The sequence below is a fragment of the Metarhizium acridum genome (assembly GCF_019434415.1).
Source record: "Metarhizium acridum strain ARSEF 324 chromosome Unknown scaffold_1, whole genome shotgun sequence".
NCBI classification, from domain to species: Eukaryota; Fungi; Ascomycota; class Sordariomycetes; order Hypocreales; family Clavicipitaceae; genus Metarhizium; species Metarhizium acridum.
Window position 1 is genome coordinate 3,625,389 of NW_027094015.1, and position 17,684 is coordinate 3,643,072.

The 17,684-nt window shown below is 48.9% G+C and overlaps 6 protein-coding genes across 7 annotated transcripts; 3 read left to right on the forward strand and 3 right to left on the reverse strand.

The window, feature by feature from the left end:
- The first annotated feature begins 59 nt into the window (after nt 1-59).
- On the forward strand, nt 60-1,231 carry J3458_001096 (uncharacterized protein). The gene is made up of 3 exons (XM_066116533.1): nt 60-236; nt 314-392; nt 494-1,231. The coding sequence occupies exons 1-3, from the start codon at nt 207-209 to the stop codon at nt 769-771; spliced, it is 387 nt and encodes a 128-aa protein (XP_065978415.1). The 5' UTR covers nt 60-206; the 3' UTR covers nt 772-1,231.
- Nucleotides 1,232-1,846: 615 nt separating this feature from the next.
- On the reverse strand, nt 1,847-5,016 carry GBP2_1 (g-strand binding protein; the record flags this gene model as incomplete). Its single annotated transcript, XM_066116534.1, has 10 exons — nt 4,752-5,016; nt 4,146-4,171; nt 3,421-3,754; nt 3,307-3,359; nt 3,147-3,154; nt 2,985-3,078; nt 2,790-2,933; nt 2,677-2,728; nt 2,192-2,613; nt 1,847-2,131 (listed from the first exon to the last, which is right to left on the reverse strand). Exons 1-10 carry the CDS (start codon nt 4,753-4,755, stop codon nt 1,847-1,849), a joined length of 1,422 nt encoding a protein of 473 aa, XP_065978416.1. The 5' UTR covers nt 4,756-5,016.
- A 1,765-nt stretch (nt 5,017-6,781) lies between these two features.
- On the forward strand, nt 6,782-8,147 carry COQ9_1 (Ubiquinone biosynthesis protein coq9, mitochondrial). The gene is made up of 2 exons (XM_066116535.1): nt 6,782-7,698; nt 7,791-8,147. The coding sequence occupies exons 1-2, from the start codon at nt 7,252-7,254 to the stop codon at nt 8,121-8,123; spliced, it is 780 nt and encodes a 259-aa protein (XP_065978417.1). The 5' UTR covers nt 6,782-7,251; the 3' UTR covers nt 8,124-8,147.
- On the reverse strand, nt 6,882-12,484 carry smc6_1 (Structural maintenance of chromosomes protein 6). 2 transcript variants are annotated; one of them, XM_066116536.1, is made up of 4 exons: nt 11,976-12,484; nt 8,628-11,915; nt 8,447-8,547; nt 6,882-8,386 (listed from the first exon to the last, which is right to left on the reverse strand). In XM_066116536.1, the coding sequence occupies exons 1-4, from the start codon at nt 12,078-12,080 to the stop codon at nt 8,353-8,355; spliced, it is 3,528 nt and encodes a 1,175-aa protein (XP_065978418.1). In that variant the 5' UTR covers nt 12,081-12,484; the 3' UTR covers nt 6,882-8,352. The 2 variants fall into 2 exon arrangements, with proteins under 2 accessions (XP_065978418.1, XP_065978419.1); XM_066116537.1 differs by having other exon boundaries at nt 6,882-8,547.
- A 198-nt stretch (nt 12,485-12,682) lies between these two features.
- On the forward strand, nt 12,683-14,606 carry J3458_001100 (uncharacterized protein; the record flags this gene model as incomplete). The annotated part of the gene is made up of 2 exons (XM_066116538.1): nt 12,683-12,917; nt 12,991-14,606. The coding sequence occupies 2 exons, from the start codon at nt 12,683-12,685 to the stop codon at nt 14,604-14,606; spliced, it is 1,851 nt and encodes a 616-aa protein (XP_065978420.1).
- A 160-nt stretch (nt 14,607-14,766) lies between these two features.
- On the reverse strand, nt 14,767-16,191 carry J3458_001101 (uncharacterized protein; the record flags this gene model as incomplete). The annotated part of the gene is made up of 1 exon (XM_066116539.1): nt 14,767-16,191. One exon carries the CDS (start codon nt 16,189-16,191, stop codon nt 14,767-14,769), a length of 1,425 nt encoding a protein of 474 aa, XP_065978421.1.
- Between the last annotated feature and the right edge of the window lie 1,493 nt (nt 16,192-17,684).

Sequence of the window (17,684 nt, forward strand, 5' to 3'; positions counted from 1 at the left end):
AAAATAAATATGGAGCCCGCCACAACTCTCAGCCCAGGCCCATGACTTAGGCACCCATTGGTCGCCCCACATTGCACAACATTGCAAGCTTCCATGGGCATCAAGCTGCTAAACTGGGCTGCCGCTCAACTCTGCAAGTTGTTCACAACTCGACGAACAGATGCGCTTCTGTAGCCATTGACTTCTCGGCGCCGTGGAACTGTACAATGGAGCCTAATCAAGTAAGCCAAGATGAGGTTAGTGATCTGCACTTCACTCAAAACTCTGAGCTTTTTCTGCTAGATACAGCCATACGACTAACCCCGCAGAGCAGTTTTTCTCCAAACTTGACGAGCTCTTCACACAAAGGAAAGGGGCAAGTCATGGGGCGGTTTATTTAACTCAGAAGCGCTGTAAGTATAGTATTCTACGCCGTCACTGATATGGATATATACTCCCGTTTTGGCGACTCTCTGTTATGAACCTTTTGATTGTTGACTCTAATCATCTATAGTGATGAGCCATACAGAAGAAGATACCATGGAGAAGAGCGATGCAGGATCTGATCAGTATCCTACAGGTCCCATGCCCGTCCTCATCAGAGCGTCAAATGGGAAATCAAAAAGAAACAGGTCCGACAAGATCAAGATGTCGACAATAGTGGAACCACATGATCTTGACAGCTTCTATACCCGGTTTGCTGACATTTGCAAATCTGGAATGGTGGCGCTGAAGCCTAGAGATCGAAGCAAGAAGAAAGCCAAAGCAAAGAAGAAGAAGGCCGCGTCGTGAAATCATTTGTGCATTGTTGGCTGCAGGCCAAATTGAGTCTCTGTCCCAAGACCGGGTAATCAGGTGCGGCTACCTCGCATGTGTCTACATGGAGCATCTAGGCAGCGTCGGGAAAGCGATGTCCAAGCAGGAACAATTATTCCTGGTATGAATGAATACATAGGGTCTAAGCATCCTGTGCTATATTGCAACATGAGACTCTTCCTCAACGTTATTCATTTGTGTTCTTTTTTTCTAGCGGGATGAAAGTCTACATACGAGCAAGCATTCAATGGAATACGGTGTGGACGAAGGTTCAAGTGTCAACTGAGTGAAACCCCAAATCCACTCCATAGGGATTCACCGTTGAGATAATTCTGCTATCACATATTACCTTGATTTGACGGAGACAAGAATAAACACTATAAGCAGAGAAACTACACGGTATGTATTCAATATCAGGGCATTAGTGAAATATATCTGAATCAATGTGCTTTAATCGCAACGGTCCGGACGAGAACATCTGCTCTTCATCAATCTCCCATCTTCAATCACTAGGAACGTAGATTTTGTTCGACAAATCCCACACGACGTGAGAATGCATTACTGTCTGATTCATCTACGAACTTAAGATAGCAACCCCGTCTCTTAAAGCAGAGAATACCATCTGGTTTATAGTTTCCAGCATCACGCCTAATTACAATCACCTCTTATACCACGTTGCTCGTATCACTGGCTACACTGTTCATTTGCGTACTAGCATCAACACCATCCGGCGTGGAAATGTAACTGTAACGACACTGCTCACTAATCTCAACTCATTCAGAGGAGAGCCACCAATTTCCACGCAGCATGGACTATACTTCATCCAACTTTTCAAATTATCAATTTGCGGAAAGATTGACCCCAAAAAAAGAAAAAGATAGGAAAAAATCAAGGGAAAGACGATAGACGTGTGGTAGAATACCGAGGTGAAGTTCTCTAGTAATTCGCAGTGCAAATCCACTTGCGAAGGTGTAATCCACGGTCTATTTCCGGACCATGGCCAATTGAAAACCTTACCGAGATATCCGCACCAATCGTCAATCGTCCTTGCCTACATGATCTGGTCTTGTGTCAAGCCACCATGCGTGTCTGTCTCCATGCTCTCGCCACTAGGCTGATTAAGGTACTTGACAAAGCTCAGGTTGAGAGGACGACCGCCGTATTGGTAACCTTGGAACTTGGCAATCGCAGTTTCTGCAGTATCTGCAGTATCGAAACGGACGACACCTGTACCTCTAGACCGGCCACTAGGTTCATATTGTATTTCAGCCTGTTCCACCTTACCAATTGTGGTGAACAAGTCAACCAAATCGTCGTTGCTCGTGGACCATGGAAGCTAGTGACAAGTCAGCTCTGGGATTCCTGCTTGGTTTTTCATGGTTCGTTGCCGACTCACATTTCGGACGTAGATTGTCTCGCTCTTCTCAGTTCCAGCAGTAGCACCATCTGTGAATGGATTCGGGGCGACAGCAGTGGCGGTTGAGGCATCGAAGTTCGCACCACCACCAGAGAAGCCTCCACGACCGCCAAATCCGAAACCTCCACGACCGCCGCCATAACCTCCACGCCCGAATCCGCCGCCGAACCCGCCTCTCATACCGCCCCCGTAACCGCCACGTCCCGAAAAGCCCATACCGCTAGAACCGGCGTATCGGTCTTCACGGACTTCGAGCATTCGTCCTTGCCAGTCATACCCGTTGAATTGCTGAATAGCATTCCGAGCATCGTCGGGATTCTCAAACACAACAATACCAGAACCTTTGGGACGGCCATCAGGGCCGATGTGGACATCGGCGCGAATTACACCACCCACACGAGCTAACGGGTAATACATGTTAGAGGAGTTTCACCACTGAGCATAGTGTCCAATTCTTAACTCACCTGCTTGTCGGAAAAGATCTTTCAGATCCTGCCACCCGATGTTGAATGGAAGCTGCCAAGAGTTAGTCTGGCAACGCAACATTTTCCTTATCATCATTATATGAGGAACAAACATTAGCTACGTAGATCTGTCGGCCACCTGCGCCAGGAGGACCACCATAACCGCCTTGGTTGTTGAAGCCGCCTGACATCCCCCCACTAAACCCACCGCGGTTGCCTCCGGTGGCACCAATAAATCGTGGCTCAGCTTCACGATCCTTGATGAAGATTAGTCGAGTTACGCTGACTTAGGTATAAAAGAGACTTACCTCTCGAACGTAAACTAGGCGTCCCATCAAGTTCTGGTTGCTAAGTTGAGCAACGGCTTGCTGAGCCTGTTCTCTCGTTGCATATTCCACAATTCTATGACAAACGGTGAGCCTTTTTTCGTCATCCCAAGCAGGTCCACAATGCCGGCGTAGAATACGTACCCGCATCCCTACAATCATCCAGGACATCGTCCGAACCCGTCAACCCAGCCATCCATCAAGAGCCAGCGAAAGGGAGTGTGCCAAATAGGAGGAGAAACGGAGAAGGGAGTGAGAAAAGAAAAGAAAAGAAACCAGCCAAAAACTATGTGATAAAGCCCACCTTCGACATTCCATTAGGGAGAAGGAGCACATCAGCGAAGAGCACCTCTCCGGCTATAGAAAAAACAAGACCGTTAGATGTCCTGCGCCTGCATCATAGTCGTGGTCGACGTACCCTGTCTCATAAAATCTTTTAGATGATGCCATTTCACATCATAGGAAAGATTGCCGACATAGACACGGCGGTCTTGCTGTGAAGTTTCCCGAATGTTGTTCATCATTTGTTCCCTTGCCGCGGCTCGCTCTTCATAAGATCGATGCGGTGCTTGTCCGCCGTAACCTGCGCTGGATCCTCCGCTAGGGGCACCTGTTCCAGTCATGGGCGAGCGATCACGGCCACGACGATAATCGTCCCTACTATTCGACCTGCTACGAGGCGAGAATGAGCGCCTGCGTGATTGTCGACCCAGGCTTCTGGAGCGTCGGCGGGGCGATCGGGACCTCTCTCGCTTTTGCCAGTTAGTACGAAGGCTGCAATGAACAGATGGATGTATGATGGATGGGTGGATTGGGGAGGGCGATTGAATGAAGGCTATAGCAAGATTTTATGTGCGAGCAAGTGAGCCACGTAGCAATGTGTATTGAACCATGGGCTTGAACATGGGGAGGAGAGTGCTTTTCCAGCCCCAAAAGATACCGGCACTGCGTAAACGACCTCTTGAAGTCTTGCCGGCGCTACCAAGGACGCCCGAAGAGGAGACACTGCGCTGAGTTCTGCATGGAGCGGCATTTGGTGGCGGCAAGTCCAGAGAAGAAGGGGCCAAATAGTTGCAAAAGCATACAGTTGAGGGGTAAAAGCAAAAACAAAGAAATGGACGGGAAAGCCAAAAAGTCACTTACTGGTCGATAGGTATCGCCTGAATCAGCTATGCGAGAGGGTTAGATATTCCAGTGGACAGTATTCTTGAGGAAGATGTGACGGAGACAAGACGATAGCCAGGAATTGAGATCCAAACAAACACAAGAGTAGTTTGGAAGAAGAGTGTGGGGTGTGTACCAGAGAGAATACGTTCTGGCAGGGAAGTAGGCAGGACCGGAAACATGCAGGTAAGCGGGCTTGTGATAATGCAGTGTACGGGGAAGGGCCAGCAGACCAGAAGGTTGTTTGTGCCGGTGTGTATCTTGGTGTGGATGACAGTGAACACGTTACAGTAGGCAAGAAGAAATTACATCAACTGTGATGCGTGATAGTGATATGTGTGTAAGGCGTGCCGTTTACAGCCGATCGGCAACAAGGCTGAAGGCCTCGTATGGCAGGAAGAGACGTCGAGCAAATACGTGACAATTCGTAACAATTTGCTCGTGTGTGTGTAGACAACCAACGATATAGCCAGGAAATATCTGGTGGCCGTGGAAGGTCGTGGACAGCGAGGACAGCTTGAACGGCGTGGACGGGGTAGGAGAGGTGCGGGCAGATGCAAATGTGTGGCAGAGGGGAGGACATACCCATGACAAAAGTCTAAGCGTTGTGAACAACGAGGCTCTGTGCCCAAAGCTCGGTGAAAGGCGAGCGGGTGTCTCAACAGAGGTAGGGTAGGTCAAGCCTGGTTGCGGTTGCGGACACTGAGCGGGAATATGACGAAAGACGGACGAGCAACTGTGGTGAGGAGAAGACACTACAGTCAGCAAACAACAGAGTCGCGCATAAATGCAAGATGGATGCAGCAAAGTCGGAATCGGGATGGTGGTGGCGCGACGGTTGAAGGGGGGTGGGAGGACGATGGGGTAAAGCTTCCCAGAAGTGCCAGAGCAAGTTGGCGAGAAAGAAAAGACGCGCCTCCAGCTCCAACGAGGGGGGAATCAGGCAGCGAATGGGATTGCAAAGGAGCAAGACGACAAGGGGGTCAAGCTGCAAGCTACCCTACCTCAGGTACGAAGTACAAAGCTTGGCCTGGAATCAATCCACTTGGGCAAGCAAGAAAAAGGATTGGAAAGGAAAGGAGGGATAGCGCAGGGTCTGGATGAGGAATTTTGTCAAGTCTCGTCGCAGGTTGGGTGCAGAAGTTGGAACAGGGAGCGAGCGATTGAATGGATGGGCAAGCCGCTCAAGCCTGGTGCGAGTTTCCAAGGGAGGCAATGGGGCTGGGCTTACCGCTTACCGCTTACCGGTCCGGTCGGAAATAAATGCACGTTCAGTGTTGCTGCATCAGCTTTCAAAGCCGTCGTCGAGAAGAGTGCTGCCGGCGGGAGACAGTGCGTGGCTGAGACTTGCAGGCCCTGCTGAGCGAGCGAGTGCAGTTGATGAGAGATGAGAGCAGGCTGGGATATCAAGGTGGTGGTGGAGTCTTGAGCCTAGAGCGCTACGGGGGGGAAGCCAGGAACAAGACCATCTCGAGACAAGAAGAGCCTGGTCTGCTCTGGCCAACCTCGTAATTAAGTACCTCTAGTACCGGGTACATACCTATAAGTAGGTACCTAGTGGGCATGTATGTAGTAGGTACAATACCTAATACCCAGTGCTTTTAATGGTTGGTACTCCGTACAATACTCCGTATAACGCCCAAGTTGATGCGGCGGGTAAACGCTGCAGCGGAAATTTAAAGGCACGGGGGCTGGGGCTATTACTTGTTCTCACTTCTCGTCCACTTAGTCGCTGACGGGTAACTACTTGACATGTGTGATGGAGAAAAAAATAGGTAGGTAGGTAGGTAGGTAGGTAGGTAGGTAGGTAGGTACTTCGTCTAGGGCAACATGCATTATCCGTTCGCAAGACGCAGTGCTATTCTACGCAATCAATACAACAGCTTTCTGGCCATGTCTTGCCTGCTGCAGGAAGAGAGAGATCTTGACTCTAGCTCGGGCAGCCCAGGCCGCTATTTGAACACCTGCATCACAATGTACCCGGACATTTGTGATGGTGGCAAACCATCCCTCATTGCTCCGTATGGTGTGCCATACTCACCTTCAACATGCCATAACGATGGGATGGCATTGGGGGCACTCGCAGCCACGGCTCAGCCGCGCTTTGGTCAACTGGCAGTGTAGCAACAACGCCGCTGGTGCATGTGTGCTCGACATATCGCACCGGTTGGGACTTTCGACACGAAAGCGAAACCCTTTTCAGCCCCCAGTACTCTGGAGGCAGGGGCTGTGGTGATTGTGGGAATCAATCGCTGAGTATTGGGACAAAGAGGTGCACGACTCCACCGAGTATCTCAATCCCGCGTAAAGGTTTTATCGAGCGTTCTTGTAGCATTGTACTTCGGTGCTACAGAAACGTAAGAATAATGAAGATGCCGAGGCTTGCTCCAGAAAGAACACGTCGAGAATACATAGTATTGAATTAATTCTCCTCTGAGACTTCGTGCTGCTTCGCTAGCCATGGGAAGTACGGGACATATAATAACTCTACCTACCTACCCTACTATCTGCCAATGCAGAGAGATGCTGATCAGCCCATTAGACAGTTGGCGGCAATAGAAATCGGTCCATGTTGCGGACCAGAGAGCTACCTACTAGGTACTAGGTAGATAAATGCCTACATGTACTGGATCCAAGCACTATTGCGAGCCAAGGGGATTCCCATTTTATTTTCTTTCAAGTAAGACTTACCACTGTGTGAGCTCTGGGAAGACAGTGTATGAGTCGAACAAAGTGAAACACAAATCCGACTGTCTTATTAGACACCTTCGCCTTTTGGCTCGAAACGAGTATTGTCTTGCCAGGTTGTTTAAAGAAAGGCACGGCATGAGAACTGGCACTCGAGTGTTTACAACCCACTCCCACCACCAGCGCCGGGGTCTCTATGGTCGGGAACAATTTTGCTATCGAGACTAGGCCGATCTACGACTGCCACATGCCATCAAACAAATTTCTGAGATTATAGCGCACAGCAGAACCGCGAATACGTTGCCTGTCTTCTCCCCGATATTTAACTCTTTTCTTCTTTTCCCACTTTGACTTTTAATTTATATCTTTATCTTTGGCACCCTCCTATGCAAAATCTATGCCAATGATGCGGGCATCACCGACGCGACCGACCTTGCTTCCGATTGCACAACTAGTGATTCCTCGATACACCTGCCTTACCCGAGCGAGCTTCCACTCATACGAGCATCCTCCGTCAGCGAAGTCGTTTGGTGACGTGGAAAATGCCATTCTTTCCGCGGCCTATCAGCATGTACCGGAACACGGCTTCTCTCACAGTGCCTTGGGCCTCGGAGCGCGCGATGCTGGTTATCTCGACATCAGCCCCAGCGCCTTGTCGGACGGCGTGTTCAGCCTAATACAATTCCACCTCGTCCGTCAGCGCCTGGCCCTTGCAGAAAAAAGCAGGGAGTTGTTTGATACAAGCAACACAAACGTTTCGGGCAGCGGCATTGGATTCAAGATAGCTACATTGGCGTGGGCCAGACTGATGGCAAACAAGGACATTATTCACAGGTGGCAAGAGGTATGATTCTCTTTCCCTACTTTGACACACTGTTTGCTTCGCAATTTTTCTTCTTGCGGTCTCTATGCCTAGGCTGACACCATTATTGCAAGGCACTCGCCATAATGGCCCAGCCGAGCTACGTCCCAGCCTCTCTGAAGGAACTCGCCATGCTCTCGGATGAGATGTGGTATCTAGCTGGTGACAAAGCAGTAGACTCTTCCTGGTACACCAAAAGGGCATCACTTTCTATCGTATATAGCACGAGCGAGCTATTCATGACAAATGACAAGTCGCCGGGCTTTGTTGATACACGCAAATTTTTGGATAGAAGGCTAGAAGAAGTGACTACAGTGGGAGGATTTGTCGGAACTCTCGGTGCTTGGGGTAGCTTCACAATGAATGCAGGTGTGAACGTCTTGAGAAGTAAAGGCATGAGAGTATAATGTACAAAACATTCGTCTTCCCAATGGGATCTACTTTTGTATTATATTTAGGCCATTATGAGTCTTGTATAACATACACCGAAGAACTGCTATATTACGCGGCCATCATCATGCCCCTATTGCAGCTTTTTCTATCCCCTTCTCAGGACTTGCGGTGGGATCTCATGGTCTGTTGGCTGTCCCGGCAGACAGTGCATCAATAAACGTCAAGGACAATTGAACAGCTCAGTTAAACCAGCGTGCGCTGTCGGGGATCCGTCAACCTTTGATGCTATTGTTAGCATTTATGGTCCTCATTTCGCAGCTGAAGTGAAAAAACGTACCGAATAATTTTGACGTCCTTATCAAGCCTGGCTCGTCCTTCAATTGCATTTGGAGTGATCAATATATATTGCCGCGACACAGAACGACGAGCCGCATCCACCTGGTTTTGCTGGTGTTAGCCTCATTGTTATCATGTTCCTGGACCTTGGGGAAACCTGAGAGAGAGATGAAACAACTCACCAGCATGTTAGTACATATAGCTCTGTTTACGTTGTCCATAAAAACATCGAATTCGTCCAGGCACCGGATAGGGGAGCCAATCGCCTCCCAGACTGACAAGAGCATGCAAATTGAAGAGAAAGACTTTTCGCCGCCAGATAGAGTCTTGGTATTTCGACCTGCGGAGCTTTTTCTGGTTTCATCTGGCTCAATGTGAATAGTGACCTTTCGTCCCCGGTGATCGAGGTCTATTTTCCCTCGAAACCCACGTTCACTGAGGAGATAGTTGAACTGGATTCGTATGCGAGCGCTGATTTGTCTTTGAAACTGGCGCCATAAGTGAAGGCGGTGCTCAATGGCGCGTTTCATCAACATTATCGTTTCATCCACATCTTGTGTCTGCTTCAAAACACTCTGATACTTTATGCTGGCTTCGTTGGCTCGATCGTATATTTCCTGATCGGTTGCTCCAATCCGGGCTTCGCGCTGTGCAAGCTGTTCACCGATTTTTTCGTACTTCTTCTCAATACTTTGGTAGTCCTCGCCATCCGGGATATGTACACGGCCGGGTGCTACCTCCTCAGCTTGGCGGGTAAAATCCTGAACTCGTTCAGCCTTTTCATCACGTTTCGACTCCGCTCGATGCAGCTCAGCCCGCTCGATATCGACTCGTTCGAACCCGTCGTTTTTTTTAGATACAGCTATCCTCCTCATCGAATCATAGCTTTTAATCTTCGCGTCTGATTTACTGACACGATTTTGAAAGTCTTTTTGCTCGTCCCTTGCTGCATCGAGCTTCTTTTTGGCTTCGTCGGCCTTGGCGCCGAGCTCTCGCTTTGATAGTTTGAGACTCCCATATTGATTGCCAAGTTGAGTTTCTTCTGTACGCTTGGCACTAAGCTCAGACCGTAGCAAATCTAGACGGTCGTCCACACCTTCAAAATTGTCCAACTCCTCTGCCGCTTTCTCTATATCAGCCTGAGTTCGGCGAAGGTCGTTTTCAAGCGCCTTCATGTTCTTCCTGTGTTTCTCCAGTTCCTGCTTAGCCTTTTGCAGAGCTTGTAATGCCTGTCGTTCCTCTGCCATCAGGTCTCTAAGCTCGAGTCCGAGTTGCTTTAAATTGTCCTTTTGTATAGCTAGTTGCCGAGCAGCATCGGATTGCATCCGTGGTCTCATGCCCGATGGGATCACCGGAGCGGTCCCTATTGTACCAGCTCGATGAGTGATTCGCAAACCTTGTCCCCTTTTTCCCTTTCCATCGTGGAAGCATATGCAGGCAGCGACGTTCCGGGGGGGACCATTGTCAACCATGACGGCCTCGGCCTGAATTCGATCCTTTACGAGAATGACTTTTTCGATTTGATTATTGATGATTAACTGTGACCGAACAAGTTCATCGTCGAATTCCAACACGCGCAAAATTGTGTCGTATTCGTCGGCAGGTTCTTGAGATGCAGTGTCAATCTGACCTCCATACGCAATGTATACTGGTGGAGGCTTCTTCATGCCAGACTGACGAATTAGACTTGATAAGCGAGATTGGTCCCTTTTGCTCCTTACGACAAAAGCATTGAGGGCGTCACCTAGTGTCTTCTCCAGGATACCAGACCATTCTGGCTTGAGCAATTTGATGTGGGCGCCGAGCGGTCCCAGGGGCTTGCTGCCAAAACCCGAATCTGCTGCAACAGCTCTCACCAACTGTGTAATATCGCGATCAAACCCATCATAAATGGATCCCGTACTCTTCTCAAGCTCCCTGACCCCTTGTTCCGCAGCCACAATGTCCTTGCGCTTTTGTTCTTTGAGTTGCTGATGTCTCTTCACGGCATGCTCAACTTCTGCAATCTTGGATTGCAAGCTGGGTAGTTGTTGAGTGCAATCCTCGATCTGGTCATTTAGCTCTGCCTCACGGGCTTGTGCTCTCTTATGCTCCGCTTCCTTTTCCACCCTAGCAAATCCAGACGACGCAACAAGTTTTGCTTCTTCTTCCCGAATTCTTGTCTCGTATGTTTCAATGTCAGCTTTGACCGCCTTCAGCCTTGTAAAAGCATCCCGTTCTTCAAGGTGTAGCTCCGCCAAGTCTTTCTTTGCTCCAATGAAAACGCCTTCTGCAGACGCAATGGACTCCTCAATCGCGCCGTATTCTTCATCCAGTCCGTTCCGTATTGCCTTTGCACGCTCAAGTTTCTCCATGATATCATCCAGTGCGCATGACAACTTGACACAGTTCTCTTCCAACTGGATGATCCTTTGCTTCCGTGCTTCCAACTCAGCATTTTGGAGTTCGAGTTCTTGTTCTCGTTCAACAACCTGTGACCAGACGAGTTGATTACGGTAGTGTCGAGCCCTTTCTCGTAGGGTGTTATTCTTTTGTACGGTCTCTGCTAGCCTTTGAGCGTCCTCCATCTCCTTCTTAACGTGGGCAATCTTCTCGCTCAAATCGTCTCTCAGAATGATTGTCCTGTCCAGTGTATCTTGTGACATTTTGTAGTCGTTATCAAGCTGTTCTAATTGGACACCAGAGACAAAATATTTGTATTTCTGGGACGGGGTAGCAGAATTAAGAAATTGTCTGGCGTTATCTTGAGAAAGCACAGTTAGTGGGTTTCCCATCTGTAAGGCATACCACTCGGATATCTCGTCTACTTCTTGCTTCTTGGTAGATATGATACGGCCTTGCTCATTTTTTATCTTGAAACCACTGCTTCCAGACTTGGAAAAGTGACGCTCAACAAGAATGGAGTCCCCGTATATATCAGGCTGGTAGGCATCTGACCCAGCATTCTTTATTTTGACAACAAGGCTGCCATGATCTTGACCTTCCTTCACAAATGACTTCAGGCTTCCTCCTCTATTAGTATCGCTCGCCTTGCCTCCAAGGCAGAGAGTCAGTGCCGTCAGAACTGCGCTCTTGCCGCTGCCGTTTTCACCAACAATGAAGTTGATCAGGGGGCCAAGCTCCACATGCAATCGCTCGTGGCACATGAAGTTATAACAAGTAATACTCTCGATAATACCACTTTCCGCAGCCATGTTCTGACCAACGGTTGTCGGGCGCTGTTTGAGTTTCTGCGTAGCTTGAAAATCATCTTTGTCTGTATTTTGCAGATGTTTGAAGCCAGCGTCACGCATTATTTCGTACTGCGTTTGGGGCGGGGAGTTGGGTATATCGGCGCCATTGTCGACATCATCATCATCATTGTCGTCGTCGTCATCATCTTCTTCTTCAGAACTTGATCCGTCCTCGCGCGTTGCTGTTCTCGGAATGCTATCACGGGCGGCTTCAAGAGATATTCGAAGTCTTTTCGTCTGCACATTATGTATCAGTCCATGAGTCCGCTCCGCGAAGATAACAAATATGTCTCTTACCATTTTGACATCATTTGCCAGAGGAGAACCGCCCTCAGTACTGTCAAGATCTCCGCTCATGTCATCGCTGTCTACAGCCATTCTAGTACGCTTCAACGGCGCCATGGTGACAGGCTGTTGTTCCCCACAAAGGCTGGGCAAAGATCGTTCACTCAGTGGTTTTGTGCTGAGAGAAATAGAGTCTGCTGTGTTGAAGAGTGGTTGCTAAAAATAACATGCGAGGTGCGCTGTAGTCCGTCATTCTAAATGGTACCGTGGGCAGCCGTAAGGTTGGCCACAATAAAAGTGATGATCTCAAACTGCAGAAGTTGCTGGGGGACGCGACTGGCGCGTCAGATCGCGGGGCGGGGCGGGTACAGGACCCCCAAGTTTGCCAACATTGGATTGACTCTTTGTAACTACTCCGTACCTCCGACCGAGAGTATATAAATAATATAATGACATCCTAGATCTCAACACGTAATTTGATCACAGGCAAATGAATGGACTAGAAGCCATTTGCATGCCGATATGCAGAGTCACCTGTGAAAGTCTATTCAGCGCGTTCAAGTAGCCAGTTATATATTTATAGATTCGCATTTCCGCTGGCAGCAACCCGAGCCTTCCACTGACAACATATCGGCCCCATAAATTTTGCTCGTCCAAAACCTGTTACATCTTGCCTCATGACAACTCATGCCACCTCGGTACTGCACGATATGTGAGACATGATGGACGAGCAGTTGTCCTCGGTTCCCCCAGACTTCAACTCTGGTCGCGGACGAATTCCTGAAAATTACGTTGAATATGATTTGCTTCTTGTCCAGCAAAAAAATGGTTGTCGAACACTACTCCAGGAGCTGGAAGTGCTTCGAAAATCTGCCATCAATCTTTGTAATACACTTACGAAAGACTATATCTGGCAAAGAGATGAGTTCCATCTTGAACTGAAGTCATCCGAAGGTGTGTCTCCCCCGATTTTGCTCAGACTGGTGTATTCCCAACTTTCTAACTCGATTCTGGCTTGATATCGCAGGCATGACATATTTGCATGGCATGACTGACTATGGCGATGCTATCGAGGATGAGTGGCTCATTGTCTACTTGCTACGCCAACTGACCCAATCGTTCCCTGACCTTTGGGTGCACGTTGCAGATGCCGATGGGGAATTTTTATTGATCGAGGCCGCCAATGTGCTGCCAAAATGGATTACTCCTGAGATAGACCAAAATCGCGTTTGGATTCACGACTCCAAACTTTTAATCATACCACCGTCTTCAGCAGCCGACGCCCAACAAGAAGGGAAAGCCGCCAACATGACTTTGCGGAACGCGTTCGACTACCTGAGAACCAAGCCTAACGCGCTACTCCATTCTCCTTTGATTGAAGCGGAAGCCTTCTATCGTCTTGAGAAGTATCCCGATTATATACACCATTCCACACATTACTCCCTAGTCACTATCCCAAGAAAGCTCGCATATATTCTGCACCTGATACCGAAATCTGTTTCAATGGCTGTCGAAATGTTCTATCTTCGAGATGCCGTTACAATGAAGTCAATCTCTTCCGCCTCTGCGCCGCTAGTATTTCCCCCGGAAGACTTTGTTACTACAAGCGTTCGCTTTACGAAGGTGCTTTTCGCGCAGCTCAAGTCGCAACGCTTGGAACCCCCTCCGAGATGGAGAGCTCTTAATATGGATCGGTCGGAGGCATCTCCCTCGGATTTTCAGAAGCTAGCCCGACAAGATATGGGGATGAAGTTGACGTGTGGTTATGAGATGCTCTCGGTTCACGCCGATAAAAGTAGGCACCGAGTCGTCAGAGAGCTGGCTCTCTTGCTTCAAGATTTAGCCGAAGACGGAGATGCTGGATTACCTACAGATCGTGACATGGAGTCTTGGATAAATCATCAGCGTGATGACGCTGAAGATTGGATGGATATAAATTACCTAGATTTTGAGCGTGAGTTAGATGGAAAGCGCCAAGGTACATCAAAAGAGGGTGGCTCAGGTTTCGGTGATCCCCAAGCCCAAGATCACCTCAGGAAGATTGTATCACGTTTCGAGACGTTTCTTAGCGACAACAAGGCTGGCATAGACGGGGTCGATCTTGATCATTCGGATGGCAACGACAACGAAGACACCGACGATAGCGATGACGATGAAGACAGTGAGTTTGAGGACAAAGCTGTTAGCTTTGACGAGGAAGCCTTCCAACAAATGATGCGGGAGATGATGGGAATGCCCGGAGACGACGCAACGAATAACTGCGGTGTAGATGCTGGGGCAGTAGACCTAACGCAGCAACCGATTTGCGAAGAAATCGAAAGTAATCCCGATGATTTGCAGCAGCTTTCATCCGAAATGGAGGCTGAGTTGAGGCGGCATGGGGCTTTGGATCTGAAATCAGAAACACCTAGGCGCGTTAAAGGACCAGCTCCAGAGCAATCTCAAAACGAGCAGCAACAGTCTTCTGCCATCTCTACAGTTGAAGAAAGCATGGAGGAGCTAAATATTGACTATAACCTGGCTCAAAATATTCTGGAAAGCTTCAAAGGACAAGCGGGAATGGCTGGGCCAACTGGCAATCTCCTTGGTATGATGGGTTTCACGCTACCAAGAGATGAAGATGACAGAACAAGAGAAGATTGAGTACATATCCATATGCTGGACTCTTGTTTGAGGACCTACTGCACCCACGATAGAAAATAGCAGCATTGACAACCGACTATTCCCTTCGGAATGGATGTCTCCCTTCAAATCTCTCCGCTAGACACTAGTCTGTCATGTTCCTCTACAAAGGATTGATTGATCAGCCAGACTTTTTGCGCTTTGCGATGGGATGGGATGGGCATGGATGTGGATGTAACTTTCTACCCTGGTCGTCCAAGTCGTCCAACCTAACTATCGCTTGTACCAGCCTTCGTCGAGCCGGGAGCTCCCGATCATCGCCGTCGACTGTCATTCTATAGTATTCCGTTACTATTGCAGTCACCGAATGATAGCAATCGTACAGCAGCCGCCGCACATCCACGTGCTGGAAGTCTTTTGCCAAGTGGATTGCCTGTCTTACTGCTTTGGACTCAACATGGCCAGTTTGATCCATCAAGCCATCCAACATATCCGTATTCTTATTCCTGGTAAGCACGGACGTGAACAATGGATCACCAAAGACGCTGTTATGCCAGTCCTGAATACCAATAACTCTCGGTGTATCCGGGTTCTGACGCGTGGTGATTGGCACCAGCACCGGCACAGGGCCACGTTCGTCGTCCTTTCGCTCATTTCTGGCGGATCGATTTGCTTCCAGCAATGGGGCTGCTACAGTTTGAGGCTTCTCTGTTTGGAAAGATGTTTTGCCATGCCGTTGCATGGAGACTTTGAGGTCTTGCGTTGTGGAGTCGCTAGATGTAATGATATGGGTATTGACGTATTCGCCGGCATCAAGAATCACCAGGCAAGGCACTGTCACCTCATCAAGTATTTTCTTGAAGCGGCCGGCATGAAAACGAAGCCTGTCATATTCCAAAGACAAGGAAACGTCTTCTGCGTCTCTCAATACAGATTCAAGCAGCCATAAGAAGGCGTCGGACCACCGAGCATATACGGCATCGTTCGTAACCTGTTCAGTCGGCACAGTTGAGGCTATGAACATGGTGTGGTGAATACCAGCAGCCTTCAACACAGCAGAAGCGACCCCAAAGTGTCCATTTGGTGACTGGTAGGTAGATAATCCACGAATCAGCTGTCCAATCTGAAATTCGATATGCCTTTGTTGGGGTTTTGACAAAGTGTTGATCACAGACGAAAGCATAGCTCCACTTGTCCGTTTTGTCAATAGGAACTCAACGTCATTCGGACACTTGACCCGGCCATGTTTAACGACTCTCGGCAAAGTCTTCTTGAATTGACAAGTGTGCTTGGATAGTTTAGCCTCCGCGTCGCTGCCTTTGGGAGCTTTCTCAAGCGTTTCAGGGTTCCTCTGTCGTTCTTTTGTTAGGGGACTAACATGACCAACAGAACCTAGCCACTGCAAGAGCACTGCTTCAGAATTTATTGAAGCTTGTTCTGTTCGCAGAATCTTCGTCGAAGTGGGAACCAAGGTCAGTGTCAGTTGCTCCTCGTTGCTTGATGATGCAATGTAATGTACATGAAGTCTGTTTTCAGGTGTCGAAAGTCGTTTCAAGTCTACTGGATGAGCATCATCGAAACCCATGGCTTCCTGGAGTTCATTCATCCCTACTTTTCTGCTGTCCAGGCGCTGAAACGGTGTGGCAACACAAAAGGACTTGTATCGGCCTCAAGATCTCGATGTAGCACGTTGTGACTGTCGAGGCGGCCAGGCATCAAGCCGAAAGGCCGAATAATCCGCTGGTCGTATTCCAGGTTGGCCCACTGCTTAATACCTCTGGGTGGTACTGCGGAGTGCGTTATATCAAGGCTCAGAAGGAAAGGATCGAGGCGTTTTGAAGAGGAGCGGGACAAGTTCCGCCTGTCTGGCAAAACCCCATGAATATGTTGGTTTACCAGTTCGGGAGATGAACGTGTGGATGGGCAAACGTTAATTGTTATCGGATTGTAAACTGATCAGCAACCGGGCGAGGGTGAAGTCACGATTGCTTCTTCGCATAAGAATTAATATAGAAGTTTGCTCAGTTGACGAAGGATTCTGACGAAATATGCCCCGTGGTAATGGGATACCTCTATGTGTACGAGCCAACGTTGTGGGTCAGTTGATGCGGGAGACGCTGCCATGTAAGCCCTCTCGCATATGAAAACTGTCAAAAATGGGTCCAAAGATGAGGAATGCCCTTTTGTCTGTTGCATGAATGTTCTTGCGTATGTCTGTATACGACTTACTGCCGGCTATAAGGTCTGTCCGACTAGACATTCCATGAAATTATGTGCCAGGTAGCGGTTGAGATGATGAACGGGGACCATATTCGATATCTCATATTTGCGTCGTTTACCATGATCCATGCTGCCGCCACGTTGCCGGTGTCACTTAAAGACAGGTCTCCAGTACGAACGGGCGCAAATCGGCCTCCGCGTTCAGCGTTAATGCCTGGTAGTTCAATGTTACGTGTGCATCTGCATACTCGCGGCACTAGAATACGACACGACACAAGGGTAGACAACAAGGAGCGGAGGGAAGGAGGGAGGCCTTCGATGAGCAGAATGTGGATGGGAACTTTTGAATTGGCCGTACGGGCCAACAAGCTTCAAGGGGTTAAGTTAAGCGTTTGCGCTCAGGACAGGTCTCAACGCAAGAGCCACAATATGCAAGATGCTCAATGACAGGTCGTGTCATTTCAGTGTTTTCAAGCAGCCACCAGGACGTCTTTGCGTGTATAGAGCCGAGTCATCGTCATATTCGCGTCGCCTGCCTGGCAGTTGGACCTCGTCATATTGGTCCGAGCCACCTTTCAACCACTTGTCGACGCCGCTTTCCTCCATTGCGGCCAGCAACAAGGAGACGGGGAGACATTATTGGATTGCTTCTAGCGAGCTTGCATCGCCCAGCAAGACGGGATGACTGGAGCGGCGTAATGATCCGCGAGAGTGGCGTATGGTGAGTAGATACTACCCACGTACCCGTCCAATTGCCGAGTCCTCAGGGCGAGTGGGAAACCCTGTTTTTCACATTGGAATTAATATGCGGCACCAAGCAGGACAGTGAGTGGACCATGGAACGCCTTTTTTGCTTTGGGTTGAAACGAGCGTTGAGGA